Below are 27,378 nucleotides of genomic sequence, written 5' to 3' on the forward strand. Positions count from 1 at the left end.
CAATGGCGTGAATCTCAGTTCCTGAAACCATGGGAAAGAGTTCCTGAAATAACGTACACAAAGCATTTTGTAAAATGCCAGGAACTAGGAAATACAGAGTATTATATTTTGTATGTTGTCAAGCATTGCAAAACATGCAGAATATTACTGTTATTTAAGTTTCTATTTTTGAGATAATGTGTTTGCTTCCCCAGAGAGATATATTCCCCCTGAATGAATTATAATTTTTTTTAAACTAATATGGAACTTTTAAAATGCATAAGTGAACTCATTTAAATACAGGTGTTCAGGAGATAAGAGCACAGGTGTGTGTGGCCAGGCTGGGGGTCTTTCAGGTGGCACTCAGTGACACTCATGGGAGAGTCAGTCTCACTCAGAGCAATAGAAGATCCCCAATACAGAGTTACCAGTTAACTTAAAAGAATGTCCATTAACCGGCACATGAAGGGATGCCCAATATGGCTAATGATCAGAGAAATGCAAATCAAAACTATGGTGAGGTATCTATCACCTCACAACAGTCAGAATAGCCATCATCAAAAAATCTGCAAATAATAAATGCTAGAGAGGTTGTGGAGAAAAGGGAAGGTTAGTACAGTGTTGGTGAGAACGTACACTGTTGCAGCCACTGTGGAAAACTGTAGGGAAGTTTCTCAGAACACTAAAAATGGAATTACCAAACGATCTGGCAACCCCACTCCTGGGCATACAGACAGATAAAACTTGAGAAGATACATGCCCTCCTACGTTCACGGCAGCATTATTTACAATAGCCAAGACATGGCAACAATTTAAATATCCATCAATAGATGAATGGAAAAGAAGATGAGGTCCATACACGCAGTGGAATATTACATGGCCATAAAAAAGAATGAAATAATGCCATTTGCGAGCTTCCCTGGTGTCTCAGATGGTAAAGAATCTGCCTAAAATACAGGAGACCTGGTGTTCGATCCCTGGGTTGGGAAGATCCCCTGGAGAAGGAAATGGCAACCCACTCCAGTATTTGCAGCAATGTGGATGCAACTGGAGATTATACTAAGGGAAGTCAGGAAGAGAAAAACAAATAACATATGGTATCACTTACATGTGGGCTCTAAAATATGACAGAAATGAACTTATCTATGAAACAGAAACATATTCACAGACATAGAGAACAGACTGATGGTTGCCGAGGGGGAGGGGGTGTAGAGGAGGGAAGGACGGGGAGGCTGGGCTTAGCAGATGCAAACTATGATATAGAGTATGGGTAAACAACAAGGTCTTACTATATAGCACAGAGAACTATATTCAATATACTGTGATAATCCATAATGGAAAAGAACATGAAAGAATGTATATATATAAACACACGCATATATGTACAAGTGCATTGCTTTGCTGTAAACAAAAATCAACTATACTTCAAAAAATTAAATAAGTAAAATTTAGATAAAGAATGCCCACAGTTTACAGAAAACTCTAATCTTTGGCATTTCTCTTGAAGGAATGAACTTGGGAGAGTAAGGCTAAGAGGAAGCTTAGGGAAAAAGCATGGATTAGATACAGGTGCAAACTTGTGGAGCCTGGACTCAACTGTGCCCTCCCTTCATGATGGACTTACTTCCCGGGCTTTATGAAATTCTTGATCCTCTGATGCTCAGATGAGCCCAAGCCCCAGGTTTGGAAAAGCTTCAGAATGTGGAAGGGAGAGAAAAGAGCAAGTAGAAGATTCCTCTCAAGGAATGCCCCCTTAGGGATGTTCAGTGATTAAGTCTCCACACTTCCACTGCAGGGGCACAGGTTCAATCCCTGGACAGGGAACTAAGATCTTGCATGCCACTGCCCGGCCCCCAAAGAGAAACAACCCCTCCCCCAAAACAAAACCAAACCCACAAAACCGCAACAATAAAACTTACACTCAAGAGAACCACAAAATGTGGTCCCTATGCTTTCCATCCTCTTTGCCTGCAGAGGCATTGGCTTTGTTGATTCACTCAGAGTTATGGGGTTCAGAGAGGATGTTAATTGCTCCATTGGCCTCACAATCCCGATGGATGAAGTACAGTCTAGTAGGCTGCGTGCTGATGTTGTGTGATTGCGGAGATGCTCAGACTTACAACATTGATCTCGGAGGAGTGGAAACAAAATTCAACACAGTTAGGTGTGTGTTTGGACCATGTGCAAGCTAATGTCCTGGATCTGAGGGCTTATGGACATGGCTTCAGGCAAGAGCGAACAGGATGCTTCAGAGCTGCTGGACTTCAGGAGAAAAGAGCGCCATTGAAACAGCTATTTTAATGGATGGTCTTCCTACCAAGTTCTCCATCCCAAGTGTACATGCTGATGCTGCTGCTAAGTCGCTTTAGTCGTGTCTGACTCTGTGCGACCCCAGAGACACAACCCACCAGGCTCCACCGTCCCTGGGATTCTCCAGGCAAGAACACTGGAGTGGGCTGCCATTTCCTTCTCCAATGCATGACAGTGAAAAGTGAAAGTGAAGTCGCTCAGTCGTGCCCAACTCTTAGCGACCCCAGGGACTGCAGCCCACCAGGCTCCTCTGTCCATGGGATTTTCCAGGCAAGAGTACTGGAGTGGGTTGCCATTGCCTTCTCCCCAACTGTACATAGAAGAGGTTGTTTCCCCAGGGAAGGAAGACCCCAGCAGGGGTCTTTGCATTTCTGAGAATCACAAGTTGGGTTTGTTAGAAGCAAACCCTAAGATGAGGAGTCACTTGTAAGTGATGGAGAAGGGAAGTTTTTCCAGGAAAAACTGGTAAGGGAGAGGGGAACTTCAATGTACCTGCATTTAGAGACAGGGCTTTAAAAATGTAATTAATTTGTGGTTTTTTGGGGGGCGGGTATAGTTGCTTTGGGTATCCCTGGTGGCTCAGCAGTGAAGAGTCCACCACAACACAGGAGCCACAGGAGCTGTGGGTTCGATCCCTGGGTTGGGAAGATCTCCCGGAGGAGGGCACAGCAACCCACTGAAGTATTCTTGCTTGGGGAGCTCCATGGACAGAGGAGCCTGGCAGCCTACTGTCCATAGGGTCACAAAGAGTCAGACACGGCTGAAGCAATTTAGCATGCATGCACAGAGTTGCTTTACAATGTTGTGTTAGCTTCTGCTGTAAAATGAAGCGAATCAACGATATATACACGTATATCATACAATGTGGAGAAGGCAATGGCACCCACTCCAGTACTCTTGCCTGGAAAATCCCATGGACAGAGGAGCCTGGTGGGCTGCAGTCCACGGGGTTGCTAGGAGTCAGACACAACTGAGCAACTTCACTTTCACTTTTCACTGGCATGCATTGGAGAAGGAAATGGCAACCCACTCCAGTGTTCTTGCCTGGAGGATCCCTGGGACGGGGGAGCCTGGTGGGCTGCCGTCTATGGGAGTCAGACATGACTGAAACAATTCAGCAGCATCATACAATGGAATAGTATTCAGCCTTAAAAAGGAAGATAATTTGACCCCTGCTGTAATATGGATGAACCTTAAAGAGATTATGCTAAATGAAATAACCCAGCACACAAGGACAAATATTATGTGATTCCACCTATATGAAGCATCTAGAATAGTCAAATTCAGAGAGTCAAAGTAGAACAAGGGTTGCCACGGTTGGGGGGAAGAGGCAGTGGGGAATGATTGTTTAATGGTCACAGAGTTTCAGTTTGGAAAAATGGAAAAGTTCTAGAGCTGGACAGTGGTAACAATTGCACAACGATGTGATGCACTTAATGTCACAGAAATCTACTCTTAAAATGGTTAAAGCAGCAAATTTTATGTTATGTATATTTTGCCACAAAGAAAACGAGGCAGAGGGGAAAAATTCTGGACACTCTTTAGATGTAGAACTTACACGGTATCAAATGATATTGGGAAATCTGAACTATATCAGCTCCTTGTTTAACAAACCTTGAAAGATACATATAATTAAGGCTACATGGAGTTATAAGGATGGGGTCCCAATCTGACCAGACTAGTGTCCCAACAAGAAGAGAAAGCGACATCTGAGCTCTCTCTCTTTCCAGATGGACACGCAGTGGAAAGACCATGTAAGGACAAGGCAAGAAGGTCAGGAAGAGAGGGCTTGCCAGAAACCAACATTAACAGCACCTTGATCTTGGACTTTTGGTCTCTAGAATGGTGAAAGGATGAATGTGTGCTGAATAAGCCACCCAGTTTGTGGTTTAACAGTTTGTGCTGTAATACCCAGTTTGTTACAGCAACTCTAGCTGACTAATACAGTCACATAGGTGCAGAGAGGCTAAAGGTTTCAAGAGGAACCTGAACAGGGCAGTGACCACCACATTGGGTGACTCATTGGCCAAATTTCCTATTATGATAAGAATATGCATAAATTATGCCCCTGTTCTAATCACCAAGGAAATGACTTTAAACAATTCTTATAGTTTTGTACTTATTGTAATGCATATTAGAAACTTAAGTATACAATTTCAAGGTCATTATTACTAAGAATAAAGAGAAACTTTTAAAAACCAGAGCAATAAATAGACGATTTAAAGAAAACTCCTGGGACTTACCTGGTGGTTCAGTGGTTAAGACTCCAAGCTTCCAATGCAGTGGGCCTGGGTTCAATCCCTGGTAAGGGAACTAGATCCTGCATGCTGCAATTAAAGATCCTGTGTGCCACAACTAAGACCCGGCACAGCAAAATGAATAAATAAGTGAAAATAAATACTATAAAAGAGAAAACTCTTGCGTAGTGGTCTAAGTGGTACATGATAAAGTACGATTTGGGCCAAGTTTTTGGCTATTGCTAAGATTCCGCTGGTGTTGACCATTTTCTAAGCTGATTCTACAGCCTTCCCTGCGATATCCTTTGAATAAATCCCTCTTCTGCTGAAATAAGTCAGGATCATCACTTTAGGAGCATTTAAGAACTCTCACTAATACAGGTAGAACCATAAAATTTCCCTTTTAATCAACTAGCTTAAGTCGAATTGAAAGAGTAAATCAATTGGAAGATTAGGGTAGGAGATAAACTACTGAGAAAATGAGAGGTTAAACCATGGGTCTGTAATTCACATCCTGCCATGAGAGGGCCAAGCTTACCTTTCCAGACTAATCCCTGGAAACTCCTTATGGTGTTACTTCCAGCCCAGGACCATCACTCATCCTCACACGTCTAAACATTTGCCATCTTCCTCCTGTGCCTGGAATGCCATCATGCTTTATCTCTGCATATTCAATTATTTCCTTCTGCCCTGGGAGAGTTCACAGACAAGTCCTCTCCAATTTGCAGAATATTTGAGGTGAGACAGGCAGTGTGAAATGACTCCTAGTCATCCCCATCTCCTGGTACTCATCCACCCTCCCCTCGGTCATTATCTCCCCTTGAGTGGAGCCCGGATCACTAATGAAATAAGACGCAACCAATATGTCACTTGCAGGATTAGGTTATAAAATACTATGACTTCGATTTGCTGGCATTTTCTTTCTCCCTGCATCATTCCATGACGGAGAGGGATGACCAGTAAGGAACAAGACACTGATGTCCTCTGTCCAGCAATCCCTGAACCTGAATCGTGCCAACAGCCACATGAACTAGGGAGTGGATTCTTGAGCTTTCAGATGAGACCAGCCAAGCCTGACCAACACTGTGATTATAGCTTAGTGAGATATCCTCACAGTTTCCCAGGTGGCAAAGTGGTAAAGATTCCTCCTGCCAATGCAAGGGCCATGGGTTTAATCCCTGGTCTGGAAAGATTCCACATGCTGCAGGACAGCTAAGCCTGTGTGCCACAACTAACGAGCCTGTGCTCTAGCGCTTTGTCCTCCGCAACAAGAGAAGCCACCGCAATGAGAAGCCTGGACACTGCAACTAGAGAGTAGCCTCCACTTGCTGCAACTAAAGAAAGCCTGAGTGCAGCAAAGAAGACCCAGCACAGCCATAAATAAATAAATAAATGAAAATAAAATTTTTTTTAAAGAGAGCTATTTACACACATAAATCCACTGCCTGTTAATGAACACATTCCCTTTAATCTGCATAATCAACACTAATCTTGTGGGGTTAATTAGATTTTATGTGCATTTGATTCAGGAGATTTAATTCAATTTCTGATCTCCTGCTTAGAGCAAGGGACCCATGCATACATCTCCTTCTGGCCATGTTTTCACAAGTTGAGACATTTGGACACCCGACCCTCACCCCCAGATGCACTAAGAATCTTTCTTGGGAGCGTGGTGGTGAAGGCTGGTGTTTGATCTAGTAAGCTGTTCAGGACACCAGATGTGTCTTCTGGCTGCACACTGAAGGCAGGATGGAGGAAGAGGTTTTACAGGTAAAAGAACTGGGTGTTTCTCAATGAAGTGGAGCATTTGCAGAGTTTTTCTTGGCAGCCTTGAAGTATTCACTGAAGAAAATATGTCCAATAATGGAACTGGATATTTCTTCCTATAGTGCTAATCCCTTCAAGAAAAGATGTTGACAGACTGCATCACTAAAAAATGATCAAACTTTTTGAGCCTAAGGAGCCACCTTAAACAAAACGAAAGTGGACAAGTTGCCTCCTGCCTGTAGAAGGTAGTTTGCACGCATACATGCCAAGTCGCTTCGGTCGTGTCTGACTCTGTGTGACCCCATAGACGGCAGCCCACCAGGCTCCCTCATCCCTGGGATTCTCCAGGCAAGAGTACTGGAGTGGGGTGCCATTGCCTTTTCTGAAATCTATGTGATGGAATCCTAAAAGTTTTTTGAGGAGATAATTAATGTCAAAGGAAGATGTTATCAATATAACTGAAATTTAGGGACTTCCCTGGTGGTCCAGTGATTAAGACTCTAGTCTTCCAATGCAGAGGGGCAGGGGTTCGATCCCTGGTTGGGGACAAAGATCCCACATGTTGCATGGCATGGGCAATATATATATAGTTAATCCTGTCAAGAAAACATGCTGACAGACTGTATCAAGAGCCCTAAAAAACAATCAAACTTCTTGATTCTAAGAAGCCACCTTAAGCAAAAGAGAAATGGACAAGTCGACTTTATATTTATATATACATACATACATATTGGCCATGGTGGCACTGATGGTAAAGAATTCACCTGCTGATGCAGGAGATGCAAGAGACGCAAGTTTGATTTCTGGGTCGGGAATATTCCCTGAAGAAGGGCATGGCAACCCACTCTAGTATTTTTGCCTGGAGAATCCCACGGACAGAGGCAGGCTACGGTCCATGGGGTGCAGAGTTGGATACTACTGAGTGATTGAGCACACACAATCTGTGTGTGTGTGTATACATATATATGAGATGTTAAAGATATTAAGCAACAGGATATATACTATGATGCCAGATTTGTTAAAAAAATAAATCTACTACATATCTATCATACACAAATGTTATCTATGTATAAAATGTGGGAAGAAAATGAACCAACATATTAGCAGTGGATTATCCTTAGGTAGAAGGGAGGCGTGTGTGCATATTAAGTCACTTCAGTTGTGTCTGACTCTACACGACCCTATGGACTGTAGACCGCCAGGCTCCTCTGTCTGTAGAAGGAGAATTCCAGGTAAGAATACTGAAGTGGGTTGCCAAGCCTCCTCCAGGGGATCTTCCCAATCAAGGCATGGGATCGAACCCACGTCTCTTACGCCTCCTGCATTAGCAGGTCGGTTCATCACCATTAGCGCCAACTGGGAAGTCCCTAGGTAGAAGAGATACTGATATATAATTTTAGTTTCTTTCTTGTCTAACTATTTTCACAAATACTCTCAGATGAGTAATTGTTGATTTTATACAGAGAAAGCAATTATGTTAAATAATAATCCAGGATGTCTATCTAGAAGCTCACAGAGCATCCTTTATGCACTGTTGCCACCGAGAGTCACCTTTCATCTTTATATTCCTCCTCACTGAAGACTAAGCCTAATCCTTTATGATCCTGACACCAGTTCTGCTGCGTGTCTTTTTTCCCACCACCACTACGCAATTCTCTGACCAGCTGGCTGTCCTACAATTCAACTCAATTCTGACACTCTCTACCAACAGATAGTGTCTGATCCCAAAGGTTGAGGGCTCAGTTCCATGAGACCACCCCCACCTTCAGATGCCAACTGCAAGCTCAACTTGTCACCTATGCTTCTGACCGATCGATTTTAGATCAAAGGATCCCATGACCCCCTCCTTGGGTTCCATTAAATAGCTAGAGTGGCTCACAGAACTCAGAGAAACACTTCACTTACTAAAATACTGGTTATTATGAAAGGCTATAACTCATAAATAGCCAGATGAAAGACACGCACAGGGTGAGGTATGGGGAAAGGGGCAAGTTTCCAGGCTCTCTCCAGGCGCTACTGTCCCTAAGTCTCCACCTAATCACTGCCCCGGAAGCTCTCCAAACTCAGTCTTTTTGTTTTTAAAGAGGCTTCATTCCATGAGCACCATTGATTAACTCATATTGGCCACTGGTTACTGAACTCAGTCTTCAGTTCCCCTTTCCAATCAGGAGGCCAGGAGGTGGGACTGAATACTCCAGCCTTCTAATCACAGCCTTGGTTCCCCTGGCAACCAGTTTGCATCTTAAGGTGCACTAGGAGGCTTTCCAAAAGTCACCTTATTGACACAAACAAGACACACCTTGATGCTCTCATCCTGGTAAAGTCCAAGGGTTTTCAGAGCTCTGTGCCAGGAACAGACATGAAGACCAAATATGTATTTCTTAGTATAAATCACAGAACCACACCCTTTGCACAAAGGGCGAACCATTGTAAAGAAAGCAGCCTCTGATAAGCAAGGGCAACCAGAGATGACACAGCCTCCAGGACATGAGTGTAGATGAGGAGAATGAATAAGCCTGCAAAGCAGACTAGACCTTGCAAACAAATCTCTGTTTCAAAACCCGAAAAGGAGAGACCCTGGGAATCAGGGCCCTGCCCTTCCTACTGGAGATGCCAAAAGGTCCTGCTGGTGATGTTAAGTGTCTCCAGATCGCCAAACCAAGGTGTGACAGCTCTGCTAAGCAGTGGTTAACTTGAGTCTAAGGCCCGGCTCTTAGGCGGAGACCGGGTCTTGGAAGCCTGGGTCGCCAGTCGAGAGGGAGCCCCTCCCACTTACCTGTTGCGCATGCCTGGTGCCAGTCGCTGGCACACCACGGCGGTGGTGGCGTGTTTGCCTCCGTTCCCCATCTCCTGCTTGACGTCCCACTGCCGAGGCTCACTGGTCCGCGTGCTCAGGATGTTCACCCCCTTCTTCACCTTGGCTCTGCGGGGATGAAGGCAAGAGAGAGAGAATCGAGAGATCAATGACTCGGCCTTTCCAAATGCGCTCATGCTCCGCTCAGCTGAGTGCCCTGCCTTTTCATTTTTCTTCTTTTTTTCATATCCAGTGGCACAGACAGACAAGGGGCCCCAGAGGGGTAGGATGAGGATTGGTGATTGGAGTGGGAGGGGATCTACCCACAGACCCAGGAATCGTGGAATTTGCTGTTCAGATCTGATGAAGGAAGAGGGCCCCTCAACAGACCCCCAAACCAAGGAGTAGCACAGCCAAGGGGTCAGGAGAAAAGCACGTCTGCACAGGCTAGCCATTCTCAATCAGGGTCGGCTGTGTCCTGCAGGGACCACGTGCTGATGTCTGGAGCCATTTTTGGCTGTCTCAACTATGGGGGTAGGGCTGGCATCTAGGGAGCAGCTAAAAGAGTCTCCCAAGGCACAGAACAGTGTCCCCCAACATGAGTTAACAAGTTCCAAGTGCCCAACGTGCCCAAGTTCAGAAACCCTGGTGGAGGTGTACACGCTGCTTTCTCCACTTTGTCCAGTGTGGCTTTGGGTAAACAATAAACTCTTTTGTCTTACTTCCTTCCTCTGTAAATGGATATGTTAACAGTAACCTATGCTATAAAGCTGTTGCGATGATGAAATGTATTATTAATAACACATATAAAGAAATCAGAACAGTGCCGGGTATACGACAAGCACTGAATAAACGTTATTGTTGTATCACTCCAGGGAGGCCCCCGACCTGCTTCACATGACCTGCCAGGTCTCCTCTGGAAATAGGCTCAGCTGAATACACTATCCATGGACTTTTTAAAAAGGCAAAGTGCTTCTCTTAGAATTGTTGTTTTGGCCACATCTCTTAGCCTTTCTGAACCTCAGTCTTCCCATCAATAAACCGGTGAGAAAAGTAGCAGATTCAACAGAAATACCAACTTCTCCTTTCTTCACAAATTCCATTTAAAGGGAAGTTGAGGGGACTATTTTTATTGTAATTAATTTTATTTTATCTTGTTTATTTTTGGTGGCACTGAGTCCTCATTGCTGCATGCGGGCTTTCTCTGGTTGCAGTGAGGGGGCTACTCTCTAGTTGTGTGGGGGCTACTCATTGCAGTGGCTTCTCTTGTTGTGGAGCATGGGCTCCAGGACATGTGAGTTTCAGTAGTTGGCACACAGGCTCGACTGCCCCATGGCCTGTGTGATCTTTCCAGACCAAGGATCGAACTCATGTCCCCTGCATTGGCAGGCAGATTCTTACCCACTGGACCACCAGGGAAGTATGAGGGGACTATTTTTAAAGGCCCACGAAGATGAGGAGGAGAGACGCAGCAAACGTAAACGACCTGGAGACCTGAACGCTGATGTCCAAAGGGGTGAAACTGTCAGTTGAACTTCCAAACTAAGTTGTGAGCTGTTGGCAAGAGTAGCTAAGAACCGATAGAGTTTAGACCATGAAATCTCCCTGTCTCAGTGGGACCACTAAAAGTGGGAGTCTATGAGGGCTAATATGGAGGATTAGCTAAAAGTATGTTTATGAAGCAGCCAGATACAAATGCCCTTCTGTCTCGGGGTGATTGCCAGACTTCCCATCAGGCCTGAGGGACCACAAAGACCCGAGACTCGGGTTACCATGCCCCAAAGCATGTGTGGAGTCATGTGACACAACGCACACTGAACACGGAGATTCCTGGGACTCTGTCCCCAGAGCTGGACCTTCCCCCTCTAGGAAAAATACCATATTCTAGATCATCAGGTACTGGTTCTGCAGCCTCTCCAGCCAGCCAGCCAGGTTGCCTTTCAGCAAAGCTTGTAGTCAGCAAGTCCCACTCATGGACTCAGAGCCTCTAATGGACTTTTAGGCTCTCATTTTTTCTTTACACGAGCAAACAAGAATCAAGAAGCTTAGGACTCTGAGAAAAGTTTATACATGACACAGGGAACAAAGTAAAAAAAAAAAGCAAAAGAAATCTGTAGAAAATATAGCTTATGCAGGAAAGACCAAAATTAATAAAATACACAGTCGTTCACATTCACAGAGCCATCAGAGAAGATACTGCAGTCATGAAACAAAAACAGACTGCTATCTAGTAAACGCAAAAGGGGAAAGAAAGGAGCCCTTGGAAATTAAAAAATACAGTGGCAGAATTGGAGAAGGAAATGGCAACCTACTCCAATATTCTTGCCTGGAGAATCCCATGGGCAGAGGGGCCTGGTGGGCTACACAGTCTGTGAGGCTGCACAGAGTCGAACATGACTGAGCGACTAACACACACAGAAATGGAAAGTCAGTGGAATGGTTGATGGATAGTGTAGAAGACATATGTTTTAGGAAGTAGAAAAAAAAAAAGAAATGGAAGAGAATTACTTTGAGGTTCAACATCTGAACAATATAAAAACACACAAAAGGGAGAGCAGGAATCACCAATGTAGTAATTTAAAGAAATTTACCCAAATGAAAGGATAGAAGCGTCCAAATTGGAAGGCCTCACTGGGTGATGAACCCAAGACAGAGGACTGATACAGCTCAGGACACTGCATACAGATAGGTGAATTCTGTAGTCCTCCAGACCGAGAAAGGATCAGGGATCAGAATGGATACAAGATTCACCACAGTCACTCTGGGAACTACAAGGTGATCAAAAATACCTTCAGGACTTCCCTGGTGGCCCAGTGGTTAAGAATCCACCTGCCAATGCAGGGGATATGGCTTCGATCCCTGGTCTGGGAAGAACCCACACGCTGCGGATCAACTAAGCCTGTGAGCCGTAACTACTGAAGCCCGTCCTTCCTAGAACATGTCTCGGCAACAGGGAAGCCACCACAATGAGTAGCCCCCTACTTGCCATAACTAGAGAAAGAACAACTTTTTAAATCTTCAAAAATCAAAGGGGAAATGATTTCCAACCTACCATTTGATATCCAGCTACTGATGAAGAAAATGTTTCCAGATATGCAAGTTCTCCAAAAATTGACTTCCTACACCCTTGCTCAGAAAACGACTTGAGGATGTGCTCCATCAAACAAGGGGGTAAATATAGAAAGAAATTGTGAGACCCAGGAAGTGAAATTAAAAAAAAACATGACAGAGATGCATAGTGGGTTCATGGTGAACAGAGGTCCTGGATAATAACTGAGCACCAGCATGGACAACAGTCTATGATGTCTCCAGAAAACTGCAAATTTCCTGATAAAGTTGATGTGAAAATATTTGAATGGAGACTTAGATAATCAGCAAAGAGTTGGGGACTATGAAGAAAATGAAGAAAAATAATAAACAGAAAATGAAGAAATAATAAAACCAAATTAGTTTTCAATTCTGGGACTACATCATTATTATGCAGAAGAGTCATCATTATTTAATACTTGGTTTTACTGTGATTAGTACACGTACTTATAATATTTTAAACACAAATTATTAATCTAGATAAAATATGATTGTATTATTGGAGAGATGGAGACACAGAAAAGATGGGGAGAAAAGATAGATTCTTATTCTTCATAGTGAAATATTTTATAGCTATTGCCTAAAACTAAACAAATGAATGAGGGAGGGATGGTTGGGAGATTGGGATTAGCAGATGCAAACTAGTGTATATAAGATAGATAAAAAACAAGGTCTTACTGTAGAGCATAGGGAATTCTATTCAGCATCTTATGATAAACCATAATGAAAAAGAATATGAAAAAGATTGTATATATATGTATAACTGAATCACTTTGTTGTACAGCAGAAAGTAACACAACACTGAAAATCAACTACACTTTAATGAAATAAATTTTTAAAAATGAAGAATTATCAACCTTATGTTGCTTAGTGATACGGCCACAAATGCCAAACAAGTAGGAATTTTGCTTCTGTATGTGGAGAAAGGCTGTAGAAGGGAACAACTTACTGCAGTATTTTTCAAAATAATTTTAAATTTTGAAATAGGTTGATAGTTTGAGATTAACAAGAAGTATAAAGAATTCTGATACATCTTCCCCCAGCTTCCCCCTGTAATGCTTTCATACATGGTCATAGTACATTTTCAAAACCAGGAAACTGACATTGCTACTATGCTATGAATTTACGTTCACACCCCGTTTAGATGTCACTTGTATTCATGTGCACTTTTATAAAACTATTATTTTATTGAAGTATAGTTGGTTTACAATGTTGTGTTAATATCTGCTGTATAGCAGAGTGATTCAGTTATGTATTATATATATATATAAATAGGCATATATTCTTTTCCACATTCCTTTCCATGATGGTTTATCACTGGATACTGAATAGAGTGCCCTGTGCCATACAGTAGGCCCTTGTTGCTTATTGTTCTGTGCAGGATAGTTAGCATCTGCTAATCCTAAACTCCCAACGCATCCCTCCCCTACTCCCATCCCCCTTGGCAACCACAAACCTGTTCTCTACGTCTGTCACCTGCATCTTTGGGGGAGTGGTGTAGTTCTATAAAATCACATCACATGTGTAGATTAAAGGAATCATCACCACAACCAGAACACAGAAGAATTCCACCATCATAAAGACACTCCTTAATGTTACTCCTTAATAGTCATACCCGCCCACCACTTAGCCCCCACAGACTCTGATCTGTTCTCTATTCCTGTATTTTTGTCACTTTGAGAATGTTGGATACAGTTTTTACCAACAAACTCTGCAGAATTATTTGATTTCTTAAATTACATACAAAGTTATCTTATGAAAGGAATAGCTTAAAAATTATACATGCACACAGCCCTGCCCTGCTAACCTTACTAGTTGGAGGAGATACATTGCTGTGATTAATTGACAGGCAAGATTTACTGAGCATGGGCCCACCCATCAGAACAAGACCCAGTTTCCCCCTCAGTCAGTCTCCCCATCAGGAAGATTCTATAAGCCTTTCATCCATCTTCATCAGAGGGCAGACAGACTGAAAACCACAATCACAGAAAGCTAACCAATCTGATCACATGGACCACAGCCTTGTCTAACTCAATGAAACTATGAGCCACGCTGTGTGGGGCCACCCAAGATGGATGGGTCATGGTGGAGAGTTCTGACAAAACGTGGACCACTGGTGAAGGAAATGGCAAACTACTTCAGTATTCTTGCCTTGAGAACCCATGAACAGTAGGAAAAGGCAAAAAGACAGGACACTGAAAGATGAACTACCCAGGCCGGTAGGTGCCCAATATGCTACTGGAGATCAGTGGAGAACTAGCTCCAGAAAGAATGAAGAGATGGAGCCAAAGCAAAAACAACACCCAGTTGTGGATGTGACTGGTGATGGAAGTAAAGTCTGATGCTGTAAAGAACAATATTGAACAGGAACCTGGAATGTTAGCTCCATGAATCAAGGCAATTTGGAAGTGGTCAAACAGGAGATGGAAAGAGTGAACGTTGACATTTTAGGAATCAGTGAACTAAAATGGACTGGAATGGGTGAATTTAACTCAGATGACCATTCTATCTACTACTGTGGGCAAGAATCCCTTAGAAGAAATGGAGTAGCCATCATAGTCAACAAAAGAGTTTGAAGTGCAGTACTTGGATGCAATCTCAAAAATGACAGAATGATTTCTGTTCATTTCCAAAGCAAACCATTCAATATCACAGTAATCCAAGTCTATGCCCCAACCAGTAACGCTGAAGAAGCTGAAACTGAATGGTTCTATGAAGACCTACAAGACCTTCTATAACTAACACCCAAAAAAGATGATCTTTCCATTATAGGGGACTGGAATGCAAAAGTAGGAAGTCAAGAAACACCTGGAATAACAGGCAAATTTGGCCTTGGAGTATGGAATGAAGCAGGGCAAAGGTTAACAGAGTTTTGCCAAGAAAACACACTGGTCATAGCAAACACCCTCTTCCAACAACACAAGAGAAGACTCTACACATGGACATCACCAGATGGTCAATACTGAAATCAGATTGATTACACTCTTTGCAGCCAAAGATGGAGAAGCTCTAAACAGTTAGCAAAAACAAGACCAGGAGCTGACTGTGGCTCAGATCATGAACTCTTTATTGCCAAATTCAGACTTAAATTGAAGAAAGTAGGGAAAACCACTAGCCCATTCAGGTATGACCTAAATCAAATTCCTTATCATTATACAGTAGAAGTGACAAATAGATTCAAGGGATTAGATCTGATAGAGTGCCTGAAGAACTATGGACGGAGGTTTGTGACACTGTATAGGAGGCAGGGATCAAGACTATCCCCAAGAAAAAGAAATGCAAAAAGGCAAAATGGTTTTCTGAGGAGGACTTACAAATAGCTAAGAAAAGAACAGAAGCAAAAGGCAAAGGAGAAAAGAAAAGATATACCTATTTGAATGCAGAGTTCCAAAGAATAGCAAGGAGATGAGAAAGCCTTCCTCAGTCATCAGTGCAAAGAAATAGAGGAAAAAAATAGAATGGGAAAGACTAGAGATCCCTTCAAGAAAATTAGAGATACAAAGGGAACATTTCATGCAAAGATGGGCTCGATAAAGGACAGAAATGGTATGGACCTAACAGAAGCAGAAGATATTAAGAAGAGGAGGCAAGAATACACAGAAGAACTGTACAAAAAAGATCTTCACAACCCAGATAATCACGATGGTGTGATCACTCACCTAGAGCCAGACATCCTGGAATGTAAAGTCAAGTGGGCCTTAGAAAGCATCACTACGAAGAAAGCTAGTGGAGGTGATGGCATTCCAGTGGAGCTATTTCAAATCCTGAAAGATGATGCAGTGAAAGTGCTGCCCTCAATATGCCAGCAAATTTGGAAAACTCAGCAGTGGCCAAAGAACTGGAAAAGGTCAGTTTTCATTCCAGTTCCAAAGAAAGGCAATGCCAAAGAATGCTCAAACTACCGCACGATTGCACTCATCCCACATGCTAGCAAAGTAATGCTCAAAATTCTCCAAGCCGGGCTTCAACAATACGTGAACCGTAAACTTCCAGATGTTCAAGCTGCACTTAGAAAAGGCAGAGGAACCAGACATAAAATTGCCGACACCCACTGGATCACCAAAAAAGTGAGAGAGTTCCAGAAAAATATCTACTTTTGCTTTATTGACTATGCCAAAGCCTTTGACTGTGTGGCTCACAATAAACTGTCGAAATTCTTCAAAAGGTGGGAATATCAGACCATCTGATCTGCCTCTTGAGAAATCCGTATGTAGGTCAGGAAGCAACAGTTAGAACTGGACATGGAACAACAGACTGACTGGTTCCAAATTGGGCAAGGCATACGTCAAGGCTGTATATTGTCATCCTGCTTATTGAATGTATATGTAGAGTACATTATGAGAAATGCTGGAATGGATGAAGCACAAGCTGGAATCAAGATTGCCGGGAGAGATATCAATAACCTCAGATATGCAGATGACACCACCGTTATGGCAGAAAGTGAAGAAGGACTAAAGAGGCTCTTGATGGAGGTGAAAGAGGAGAGTGATAAAGCCGGCTTAAAACTCAACATTCAGAAAGCTAAGATTATGGCATCTGGTCCCATTACTTCATGGCAAATAGATGGGGAAACAGTGGAAACAGTGTCAGACTTTATTTTGGGGGGCTCCAAAATCACTGCAGATGGTGACTGCAGCCATGAAACTAAAAGATGCTTGCTCCTTGGAAGAAAAGTTATGACCAACCTAGATAGCATATTAAAAAGCAGAGCCATTACTTTGCCAACAAAGGTCCATCTAGTCAAAGCTGTGGTTTTTTCAGTAGTCATGTATGGATGTGAGAGTTGGACTATAAAGAAAGCTGAATGTTGAAGAACTGATGCTTTTGAACTGTGGTGTTGGAGAAGACTCTTGAGGGGCCCGTGGACTGCAAGGAGATCCAACCAGTCCATCCTAAAGGAAATCAGTCCTGAATATTCATTGGAAGGACTGATGTTGAAGCTGAAACTCCAATACTTTGGCCACCTGATGTGAAGAATTGACTCATTTGAAAAGACCCTGATGCTGGGAAAGACTGAAGGCGGGAGGAGTACGGAACAACAGAAGATGAGATGGTTGGATGGCATCATGAACTCAATGGACATGAGTTTGAGTAAACTCCAGGAGTTGGTGATGGACAGGGAGGCCTGGCGTGCTGCAGTTCATGGGGTCGAAAAGACTCAGACACGACTGAGCAACTGAACTGAACTGAACTGAGATGTCGCCAAGCAAAGGTGGTTACCAGAAGGGAACCAGCAGGGTGGGAAGTGATGATAAACCCCATCTCCACCTTTCAGGCCTGGGGTGCCCAAATTAGCATCACACACAGAGCAGCAAGAGCTTATCAGCTGCAGCTGCACTTTTTCTTTAGAAACTTCTTCCAAGTCTTACTTTAAAATGATTTGCTAAATGATTTTGCTAAAACATACTTGCCACCATGGCCCTGAGAAGACCAAGTTATGCTTAAGTGACCAAGATTAAAGACACATTAGCACATAAAAGCCCCTCCTTTGTCCTAAGGCAGGGATGCCTCCCACCTCGACTGTCCACAAGGACTGCCTCATGAAATATGACTTCGCTTGAAATTGCGTTTTGCTGCATCTGAATTTTGCTCAAGACTGGAGGTTTCACTGAAGCTACAAATTGTTCTTTCCACTGCATGGTTCAAGAAAATAGGAGGATTCTTGTTGATGGGTGCAGAGGCTGGTTTCATCTCTGACTTGGGTGGGGAGATGAGCTGCTGAGATGAGAGGAAGGCACAGGTTTTAAAGGGCCCGATCTTGTTAATTAAGTGTTTTCTTTACTGAGGTCAATGGGTGTTCCTATTTACTTCAAGAAACTAGCAGTTGCAGGAATTTGGGTCCCACCCAGGATGAGAAGTTTTACAAGGATAGTCAGTGTTCGAACAGTGGGATTAGAGGATAAGACATGAGGATGCCTGGTTTCTAGGGAAGGAGCTGGAGCCCTTGGTCCATGGTGATGTGAGAGCAGCCTTTGTTTCAGCATCCAGTGTGGAGGGGAAGGCAGTGAACCAGATGCAGGAAACCCAGCTTCCGGTCCTGCATCTGCTGTGATGAGCTCCATGACCTTAGGAAAGTCATGCAGTTGACCTTGCTCTTTTTCATCATCTGTCCCAAGGGGATGGCCTTAGTTCACTGGTTGTCCACTGACACTGCCCCCCACCCCCGCCCCAATGTGTAGGGCCGCTGCTGCTGGTTGTTGGGGAGATGATTTCAGATTTTCAGAGACAGCTCTGAATAACACTGACATGTTCTTTTCATCTATCATGTTAATATTGAGGACCAACTTTTCCCAGCAGATACCATGCTGGATACTGGGATACTGAGATGCATCAACACAAGACTCAAGTGTGGACCAGCCCTGGTGGTGCTTCTTGTCCTGCCTGACTGCACCTGAGCTGGCTCATGTACACCACATGTTTATAATTGATGCTATTATATGATCACATTTTCTAGTGGTTAAACGTTTCCCCCTCTACTCAAAAATGTGCCCGACTCAGGTGTAGTACAGGGATGATTAAATGTTCCTTGAAGAAAATCAATGTTCAGTACAAATTTTTGAACACAGGAAGCCTAATTTCCATCTTCCAAGCCATCCATCTCAGGGTCAGCTCTAATTACCATGTGAAAAGCACTCTCTAGAAGCTTCTCAAAGCCACTGAACTTCTAGAAGATGCCACGATAGATCCTGGAATGTGTGAGCATCTGTGTGTCTTGAGTGGGGGTTGTGGGAGGGAGCAACGTACCACTTGGTCTCTGGCCCTATAAGACTGTGGAGGGGCTGAATCTGATCCTCAGTGTAGGTAAAAAAAGGAAAAATATAAATAGCTGCTATTATGGGTTGAACTGTACTTTTCCCTACAAATTCATATGTTAAATTGTAACCTCCAGTACCTTCAAATGTAACTTACATGGGGATATGGCCTTTACAGAGGTGATCCAGTTATAGTTCTTAGGAAGAACACTAATCCAAGATGATTGCGCCTTATAAGAAGGGGGAATTTCTAACAGACACTATATAGAGAGAGGGACTTCCTAGGTGGCTCGTGGCAAAGAATCTGCCTGCCAAGCAAAAGACCCAGGTTTGATCTCTGGGTAAGGAAGATGCCCTAGAGGAGGAAATGGCAATCCACTGCAGTGTTCTTGCCTGGAGAATCCCGTACACAGAGGAGCCTGACGGGCTACAGTCCAGGGGTCCCAGAGTCAGACATGACTGAGTGACTAAACAACAACAAATACAGAGAGAATGCCATGTGAAAGTGGGGACGGCCATCCATAACCCAAGGACAGAAGCCTGGCATAGGTGACCTCTCGGAACACTTAGGAAGGAACCAAACCTGCCTTTACCTTGATTTCGGACTTCCAGTTTCTAGAACTTTGAAACAGCACATCTGTTACTTAAGCTACCCACTCCACGGTCATTTTTTTTTGTGCAGCCCCAGAAGATGAACACAAGTGGCCAACACTGAAATAAAATCCAAAGCTTCTCTATAAAAATCTGGATTTCTCCTTTTTAACCCATTATGATGCTTACTCATTTGGCAAGCACCACTGGATGTGTCACAAGAACTAACTGCTGTTCTTGGTGTGGAATATCCAATGAGCCCATTTTTTTCATTTGGAAAACTCACATCCCAGTTGGAAGAGACAGACTTTACACCAAAACATAAGCAAAATAAACAGCATGTCAGATGCTGGCAAGAGTTGTAAGGAAAAATAAAGCTGGGAGAGAATATGGGAGGTAATAAAGGGGTGCAATTTTTAATAGGATGGCTGGGGAAGACTGCTCTGAAAAGACTCAGAGATGGTGTGGGAGAATCAAGTGGACAATGGGATAGTGGCCAGGGATGGTCATTTCCAGCAGGAAAAGTTCATTGCGAAGGTTCTGTGGTAGGTAGAACTCTAAAGATGCTGCCCACAATTCTTGTCTCTGGTTACTTAAGCCCTAACCTTGCCATTAAGGGCTTTTGTGGTTGGGAATTAGAGTCCCAGACCAAGGACTTCCCTGCATGGTCTAGTGGGAGCATCCACCTTCTAACGTAGGGGACACAGGTTCGGTCCTAGGTCGGGAAAACTAAGATCCCACATGCCACAGGGCATCTAAGCTTAGCTGCTGCAACTACTGAGCCCGCACACTCTAGACCTGATACCCGAAGCTAGAGAACACCCAGGAGCACCAAGGATGATCCAGCACAGCCAAAACATGAAGTCCTAAACCAGGTTTAGGGAGGTTTGAACAAAGGTTCATCTGGTCAAAGCTCTGGTTTTTCCAGTAGTCATGTACGGATGTGGGAGTTGGACTATAAAGAAAGCTGAGCACTGAAGAATTGATGCTTTTGAACTGTGGTGTTGGAGAAGACTCTTGAGAGTCCCTTGGACAGCAAGGAGATCCAACCAGTCCATCCTAAAGGAGACAGTCCTGGGTGTTCATTGGAAGGACTGATGTTGGAGTTGAAACTCCAATACTTTGGCCACCTGATGCGAAGAGCTGACTCATTTGAAAAGACCCTGATGCTGGGAAAGATTGAAGGTGGGAAGAGAAGGGGATGGCAGAGCATGAGATGGTTGGATGGCCTCACCGACTCAATGGACATGCGTTTGGTTAAACTCTGGGAGTTGGTGATGGACAGGGAAGCCTGGCGTGCTGCAGTCCATGGCATCACAAAGAGTTGGACACGACTGAGAGACTGAACTGAACTGAACTGATCTCATCACACCAACACTTTAAAAGTAGAGTTTTCTCCAGTGGGTGGCAGATGGAGATGTCAGAGAGATTCTACATGAGAGATTTGGTGGCTGTTGCTGGCTTTGAAGATGGAAGGGGCCATGAGCCAAGGAATGAGGGTGGCCAAACGCAACCCCTGATTGACAGCCAGCAAGGAAATAGGGTCCCCAGTCCTAAGGCTGCCAGAAGTGAGTTCAGCCAAGTGAGTGTTCTTGGAAGCAGAATCAACCCCGGGCCCTGCAGACAAGGACCAGCCTGGCTGGTACACTGACTTCAGCCCATGATACCCGCGCTGATAATTCAGTTGGGCCTACTGAGACTTCTGACCCATGGTACCCTGAGCTAATGAATGGATGCTACTGTAGGCTGCCAAACATGTCGAGATTTGTTACATAGCTTAGAAAAGAGTATAGGCCCATGCTGCAGGAGCAGCAATGAGCCCAGTGAGGCTGGGATAGAAAGTGCAAGAACAGAGGGTCTGGGATGTGAAATCTGATGACAAATGAAAATGGGGCGGATATGAGCAGTGGTCCTCAGTAAAAAGTCAGCAAGTGTGCTTCAAAGCAGCTTATCACAGCCCTCTCTTGAAACCCCCTCCTTCATTCACTGATATTTGGTGTTTTCAACCTTGGTCTATTAATAGTTTGGGACAGACACTATTTTCTTTGGGGAAAGGGAGTGTTCCGTGTGCTGTGGGATGTTTAGTTGCTTCTACCCACTAGATTCTAGTAGTATCCTTCCCCAGTTGTGACAACCAAAAATATCTCCAGACATTGCCAAATATTTTCTGTAGTTAACCCTACATTCTTAGCTGAAAGCCACTGATTTATATGACCTCTCTTAACACTGAGCAGGCATGTTCTTGTCCCAAGGTGAGGACTGAATTACTAGATACCCACCCAGGAAGCCAGTTGGTTTTCTAGGGAGGGCAGGCTGGATGCTTCATTGCTGGAAACTTCCATTCATTCTTTCCTTAGAGACCTTGAAGAAAGATGCAGACTCAGGTGCTAACCTTTCTCTGCCATGGAGAGGATTTTTAAATTTCTTGTGTCCTTGGGGATGTACAGCTGGCACCTCAGAGTAGTCATCAGCAGCATGCTTATCCAACAGGCAGGTGAAGGAAACTGTGCAGCAAGGGACAGTAATGAATGGTTCCCCCAAATCAGAGAATGAAAGGTTTGCCCAGCTCTAGGTAATGCGGAGGAAAGACTCAGCTGGGGACTTCCCTGGTGGTCCAGTGGTTAAGAATCTGCCTTGCAATGCAGAGGATGCAGGTTCAATCCCTGATTGATTGGGGAACTAAGATCCCATGTGCTGCAGAAGAACCAAAAGCCCAACTGCCACAACTAGAGAGTCTGCTTGTAGCAACTACTGAAGCCCACACGCTCCAGAGCCCGCTCACCACAGCCAGAGAATCTGTGCACTGCAACGAAAGATCCCGGGTGACACGACATAGATCCTGCATGCCACGGCTAAGACCCGAAGCACCCAAATAAATAAATATTTTTCAAAAAGACTCATCTGCGCCCAATGCTATGGATCCCCCTCCCCAGAGGATGGAATGGATGGAGAGGAAGGTCAGTGAAATTTCTCTGTGATAAATATCTGTCCAAATGTTCCACCTTGCTTCAGGGTGTCTGCTATGTGCTTCCTCAGGGGGCTGGCTGGGACGAAGGAAGCCAGCAGTCACTGAAGCAGCCCACCGCTGGCCTGGCCCCTACATGGTGTTCCTGAAGCAAAATCATGATATCGCTAAACAAGCAGAGCAATCAACATCCACTGTATCCAGCCAGGCAGGTCAGTTTACTCTCCACCGACATCACTCTGGGCACTGCAGTGGGAAAGCTTCCTGCTAGGCATGCAAATCAGCTTCTGCCACTAATAAAATGAGTGGATGGCATTTTGCAACCGGTACATACTGTACATAAAGGAACAGTACACTGATGTTGGCTCTTTCATTATAATAAGACTTGTGAAGAGAACAACAAATATCAAAAGTTAAGGCATATCTGTGGAATCTAGAAAAATGGTACAGATGAACGTATTTACTGGGCAGGAATAGAGACACAGGAGCAGAGAATGGATGTGTAGATACGGTGGGGCAGGGCGGGATGAATTGGGAAACGAGGATTGGCATGTATATACTACCATGCGTAAAATAGACAGCTAGTAGGAACCTGCTGTATAGAACAGGGAGCTCAGTTCAGTGCTCAGTGGTGACCTAGATGTGTAGGAGGGCAGGGAGACGAAGGACCAAGAGGGAGGGGATATATGTGTAAATACAGATGATTCACTTCATTGTACAGCAGAAACGAATACAATATTGTAAAGCAACTCTACCTCAATAAATAGAAAAAGAAAATAACCAGACTCATACATTTATATCCCTATTCACCCAGTAACCTGAGAGGTCCTATAAAGCTAACAGGACAGACAAAAGAGACTTTAAAGACTTTCAGTATTTCCAAGCACTCAAAAGAAAACATTTGTCTGGGATCGAGGTCCATATACAACTAAGATGACTAGAGGTGCTCTTTCTGCTCCAATCATCTCCTCCAGTCACAGCGGCTACGCTGGGTACCAGGGGCTGATCCATGTGAAATATCCACTCGAGTCTCCTCAAGTCCCACCCTCAAATTGCTGACATATTCATATACTCTATGTAGTATCATTTAATATATTTCTTTAAATGAACTACCACTTTTTATTTACTTTAGCAAATTTATTTTTTAAAAAGAAACTATATGTGACTATCTCATAAAAAAACCAAACTCCTTTTTCCAAATGCATATTAAAATAAATACAAGATGGTACAAAAAAACATGTCTGTTCATGAATCTAATAAAAAGCATCACTTGCTATGACCATGCATATCACACTCAGCGAAGCACCAGTAGACATATAACTTAAAAAAAGCAGAGCTTTCCTTCATCCATGCAATCTTTTACCATCTTTCAAGACACAGGAGGGAAGAGGAATCAAAAGGGTCCTTGCAGTAAAAACACTGAACACACTTGTTTCGTGTTCTGTTCTTAGTAGTATGAGCTGGCTTCTGTCTCCCGCCCCACTCATCAGGAACCCTGTGAAAGCCATCACCCCATCCAACCAGTGACTTCCTGAGCTAGGGACAGCTGAGCTCTGTGGGGACAATGCCTTTCCCAGACGAGGACCCTGGGGGGCTCCCAGGGAATGAGAAGCCATAGACAGATTCCAAGGTTGGGAAAAAATGTTCCAATGATCATCACTTCAATTTCCTAAAAGAGTTGTGGGTTTGTGCTTGTGTGTGTGCATGGGCATGCATGCCTGTGAAAAATGCTCTATTTGCCTTGTGAATATGCCACTGGAATGTGTCTGTGGCCATTGAAACCCAGCTCGTTCCCTTGGATATAAACTCCCTGCTCCTTAATTGACTTAAGAACAGCGGTCATGGCCAGTTCTCCTGGACCAGACATCCCTCACCTCTCTCAGATCTGTGTGAAAACAGCTGTGATCAAATGCTTTTCCAATTCACTGTCTTGTTTCATCATCTGTTTAGCTTAGAAAACACTGTCCCCTTTTGGTCATTACCTTTTGCTGCCTTCAATATGCCTCTGCTCTAGGATGTTCATAAAAATTCCTTTATCAGCAATTCATCAAATATTTGAAACCAGGTCCATAACTCAGAGCACACTGGGGGCTTTCCTAAGCACTGTTGCTTCTTCAAACTCTCTTATTTCTTTTTTTCCCCCTGATCTGTTCTCAGGCACACGGCTTCTCGCCCCTTTCATTGCAAACTTTGGCACAAAAATCGTTCATTCATAAGAAGAAACACCAATATCCTGTTTTCATAGGTTTGTTCTGAAAACCCTCCAAATCCATCATCCACATCTACCACTGTCTTCTTGGAAACTTCACGCTGGTCATTATAAACCAGTGGTGCGCTGGCTGAAATACAGCAAGCTGGTGTTTAAACAGCAGTTATTCAAATGTAAGTTATACAAACCTATAAGGGAATAATCTGCATTAGAAAACAAAGGTAGTAATACTCAAAATCATGACTCCCTAATGATTTTACCTAGATAGCATATTTAAAAGGAGACATTACTTTGCCGACTAAGGTCCGTCTAGTCAAGGCTATGGTTTTTCCAGTAGTCATGTATGGATGTGAGAGTTGGACTGTGAAGAAGGCTGAGCGCTGAAGAATTGATGCTTTTGAACTGTGGTGTTGGAAAAGACTCTTGAGAGTCCCTTGGACTGCAAGGAGATCCAACCAGTCTATTCTGAAGGAGATCAGCCCTGGGATTTCTTTGGAAAGAAAGATGCTAAAGCTGAAACTCCAGTACTTTGGCCACCTCATGCGAAGAGTTGACTCATTGGAAAAGACTTTGATGCTGGGGGATTGGGGGCAGGAGGAGAAGGGGACGATGGAGGATGAGATGGCTGGATGGTATCACTGACTCGATGGATGCGAGTCTGAGTGAACTCCAGAAGTTGGTGATGGACAGGGAGGCCTGGCGTGCTGCGATTCATGGGGTTGCAAAGAGTCGTACACGACTGAGCGACTGAACTGAACTGAATGATTTTACCAGTTTACAATGATCTTGGCTCTTGAGGCGATGTTTACATGTGTGCGTGGAGGAAATCCGATATTATGCAGTGCTACTAGACCCCTCTTCCCAACTTTGTGTTTAGTGGTATCACATCAGTAGCTTGAAGGTGGTTACGGTGAGAATATTCACACCAAACCTGCCTACACCGCTATAAACAGCTTCTTTAATAATAGATAATTTCCACTAAACTTGGGGTGGGGAGCCTGATGGCTGTGCTGAGATGTCCTCCGTCTATGGGCCATCCAGTCTTTGGCCAGTTCCTCCAAGACTGAAGTGATGTTTACTATGCTATTCATAACGACAAAGCGCATCTCCCATCCCTCAATGACTCATCTTACCATGCTTCCTCACAGTTGCTTCCCTGAGTCACCAAAGAATCTGTATCTTTCCCCCAAACATTTATTTGTTTATTGGCTGCGTCAGGTCTTAGCGGTGGCTCGTGGAATCTCTGTTGCATTCTTTGGATCTTTCATTGCCAGGCCCAGGCTTCTCCAGTTAGAGTGCTCTGGCTTAGTTGCTCAGCAGCCAGGTGGGATCCTGACCAGGGATCGAACCCACATCCCCCGCATTGCAAGGCAAATTCGTAACCTCGGGACCACCAGGGAAGTCACCAGAATCTATATCTTAACATTCAGCTTTATATAAGTTTCCCTGGCATTCCAGTAACAGACCTAGGCTATCTCTTGAGTAAGTCTGGTAAACCATTATGGATTAAAATAATTCAGCAGAACCAGGGCAGAAGGAAGTGTCATGACAAATGGTCACCCAGGCTAAAGAAAGTAGCTCAGTCCACTGATTTTCTTTGTGTAGGTGGGGTTGACAGCAGTCTCTCTACTGTGAGAAAAATAGGCATTAACATAACTATCAGTAGTGAAATATACGTACTCATTGGTCTGTTCCAACAATGAACTGCGTCTGGCCATTCTTGTTTCGTTCATCCTCCTCAACATCTTTATGATGAACTATTTAAAACCAAAACCCAGATTGTGTTCCATTTCACTCATACATACTTCAAGATTTTAAAAAACATAATTGCCTTGCCATTATTATACCCAACAAAATTAATGATAAACATGTACCCTCTTATCTCAAAGATATTTTATAGAATTGATTTGTTCCCATCAAAATCTAAACAAGGTTCGTGTACAGTATCTGGTTGTTATGTTCTAAAGTCTCTATTATTTGTGAGGAGGTTTTTTTTTTTAAATTCTATTCTATTTCACCTAGATTCTATTTCACCTCTAGTGATCAATCTGTTCAAGTTATCTATTTCTTCCTGATTCAGTTTTGGTAGGCTGTATGTTTCTAGAAACTCGTCCATATCTTTTAGATTGTCAAATTTGTTGACACAGAATTTTTCATAATATTCCTTAAATTTTTTTTTTTTTTTTTTGTATTTCTACCATATTGGTTGCGTTGCCTCATTTTTTTCATTTGTTATTTTGTTACTTGGGTTTGCTCTCATTTCTTTGTGGTGACTCTGGCCAAAGGTTTATCAATTTTGTTTACCCTTTCAAAGAACTAGCTTTTGGTTTTATTGATTTTTTTCTATTGTTTTTTTAACCTCTGTTTTATTTAATGTCTCGTTGATCTTTATGATTTCCCTTCTTCTTCTGCCTTTAGGTTGCAGTCTCCTTTACTCTCCTCCTTTTTACTCTACTGTTACCCTCCTCTTTTCATTCAAGCAACTGATGTTTTTGAAACACTAACTCTTCGGTCCTAGAGAATATCCACATTCTGGATCTATCAGATGGTGTATTTTCATTGCTGTTTAATGTGTTCCTTTATGCCTGCATTTCCTTTAAATTGGTCTTTAGATATAGAAATGTGTTTAGAGACATGTTGGATGCTTTAGGCTAGAACACTTCATGGGTGGGGCTCTGTATTTCTTA

The 27,378-nt window shown here is 43.5% G+C and overlaps 1 protein-coding gene across 1 annotated transcript in view; it reads right to left on the reverse strand.

The window, feature by feature from the left end:
* The window catches only part of TMEM132C (transmembrane protein 132C), a 450,381-nt gene that overhangs the window by 159,212 nt on the left and 263,791 nt on the right, over positions 1-27,378 (reverse strand). Inside the window, exon 3 of the mRNA XM_052654878.1 lies at positions 9,070-9,216. Within this exon, the coding sequence (XP_052510838.1) occupies positions 9,070-9,216 (147 nt within the window). The remainder of the gene's footprint in view (positions 1-9,069; positions 9,217-27,378) is intronic.

This window comes from Budorcas taxicolor, chromosome 17, assembly GCF_023091745.1.
Source record: "Budorcas taxicolor isolate Tak-1 chromosome 17, Takin1.1, whole genome shotgun sequence".
In the NCBI taxonomy this organism is placed as follows: Eukaryota; Metazoa; Chordata; class Mammalia; order Artiodactyla; family Bovidae; genus Budorcas; species Budorcas taxicolor.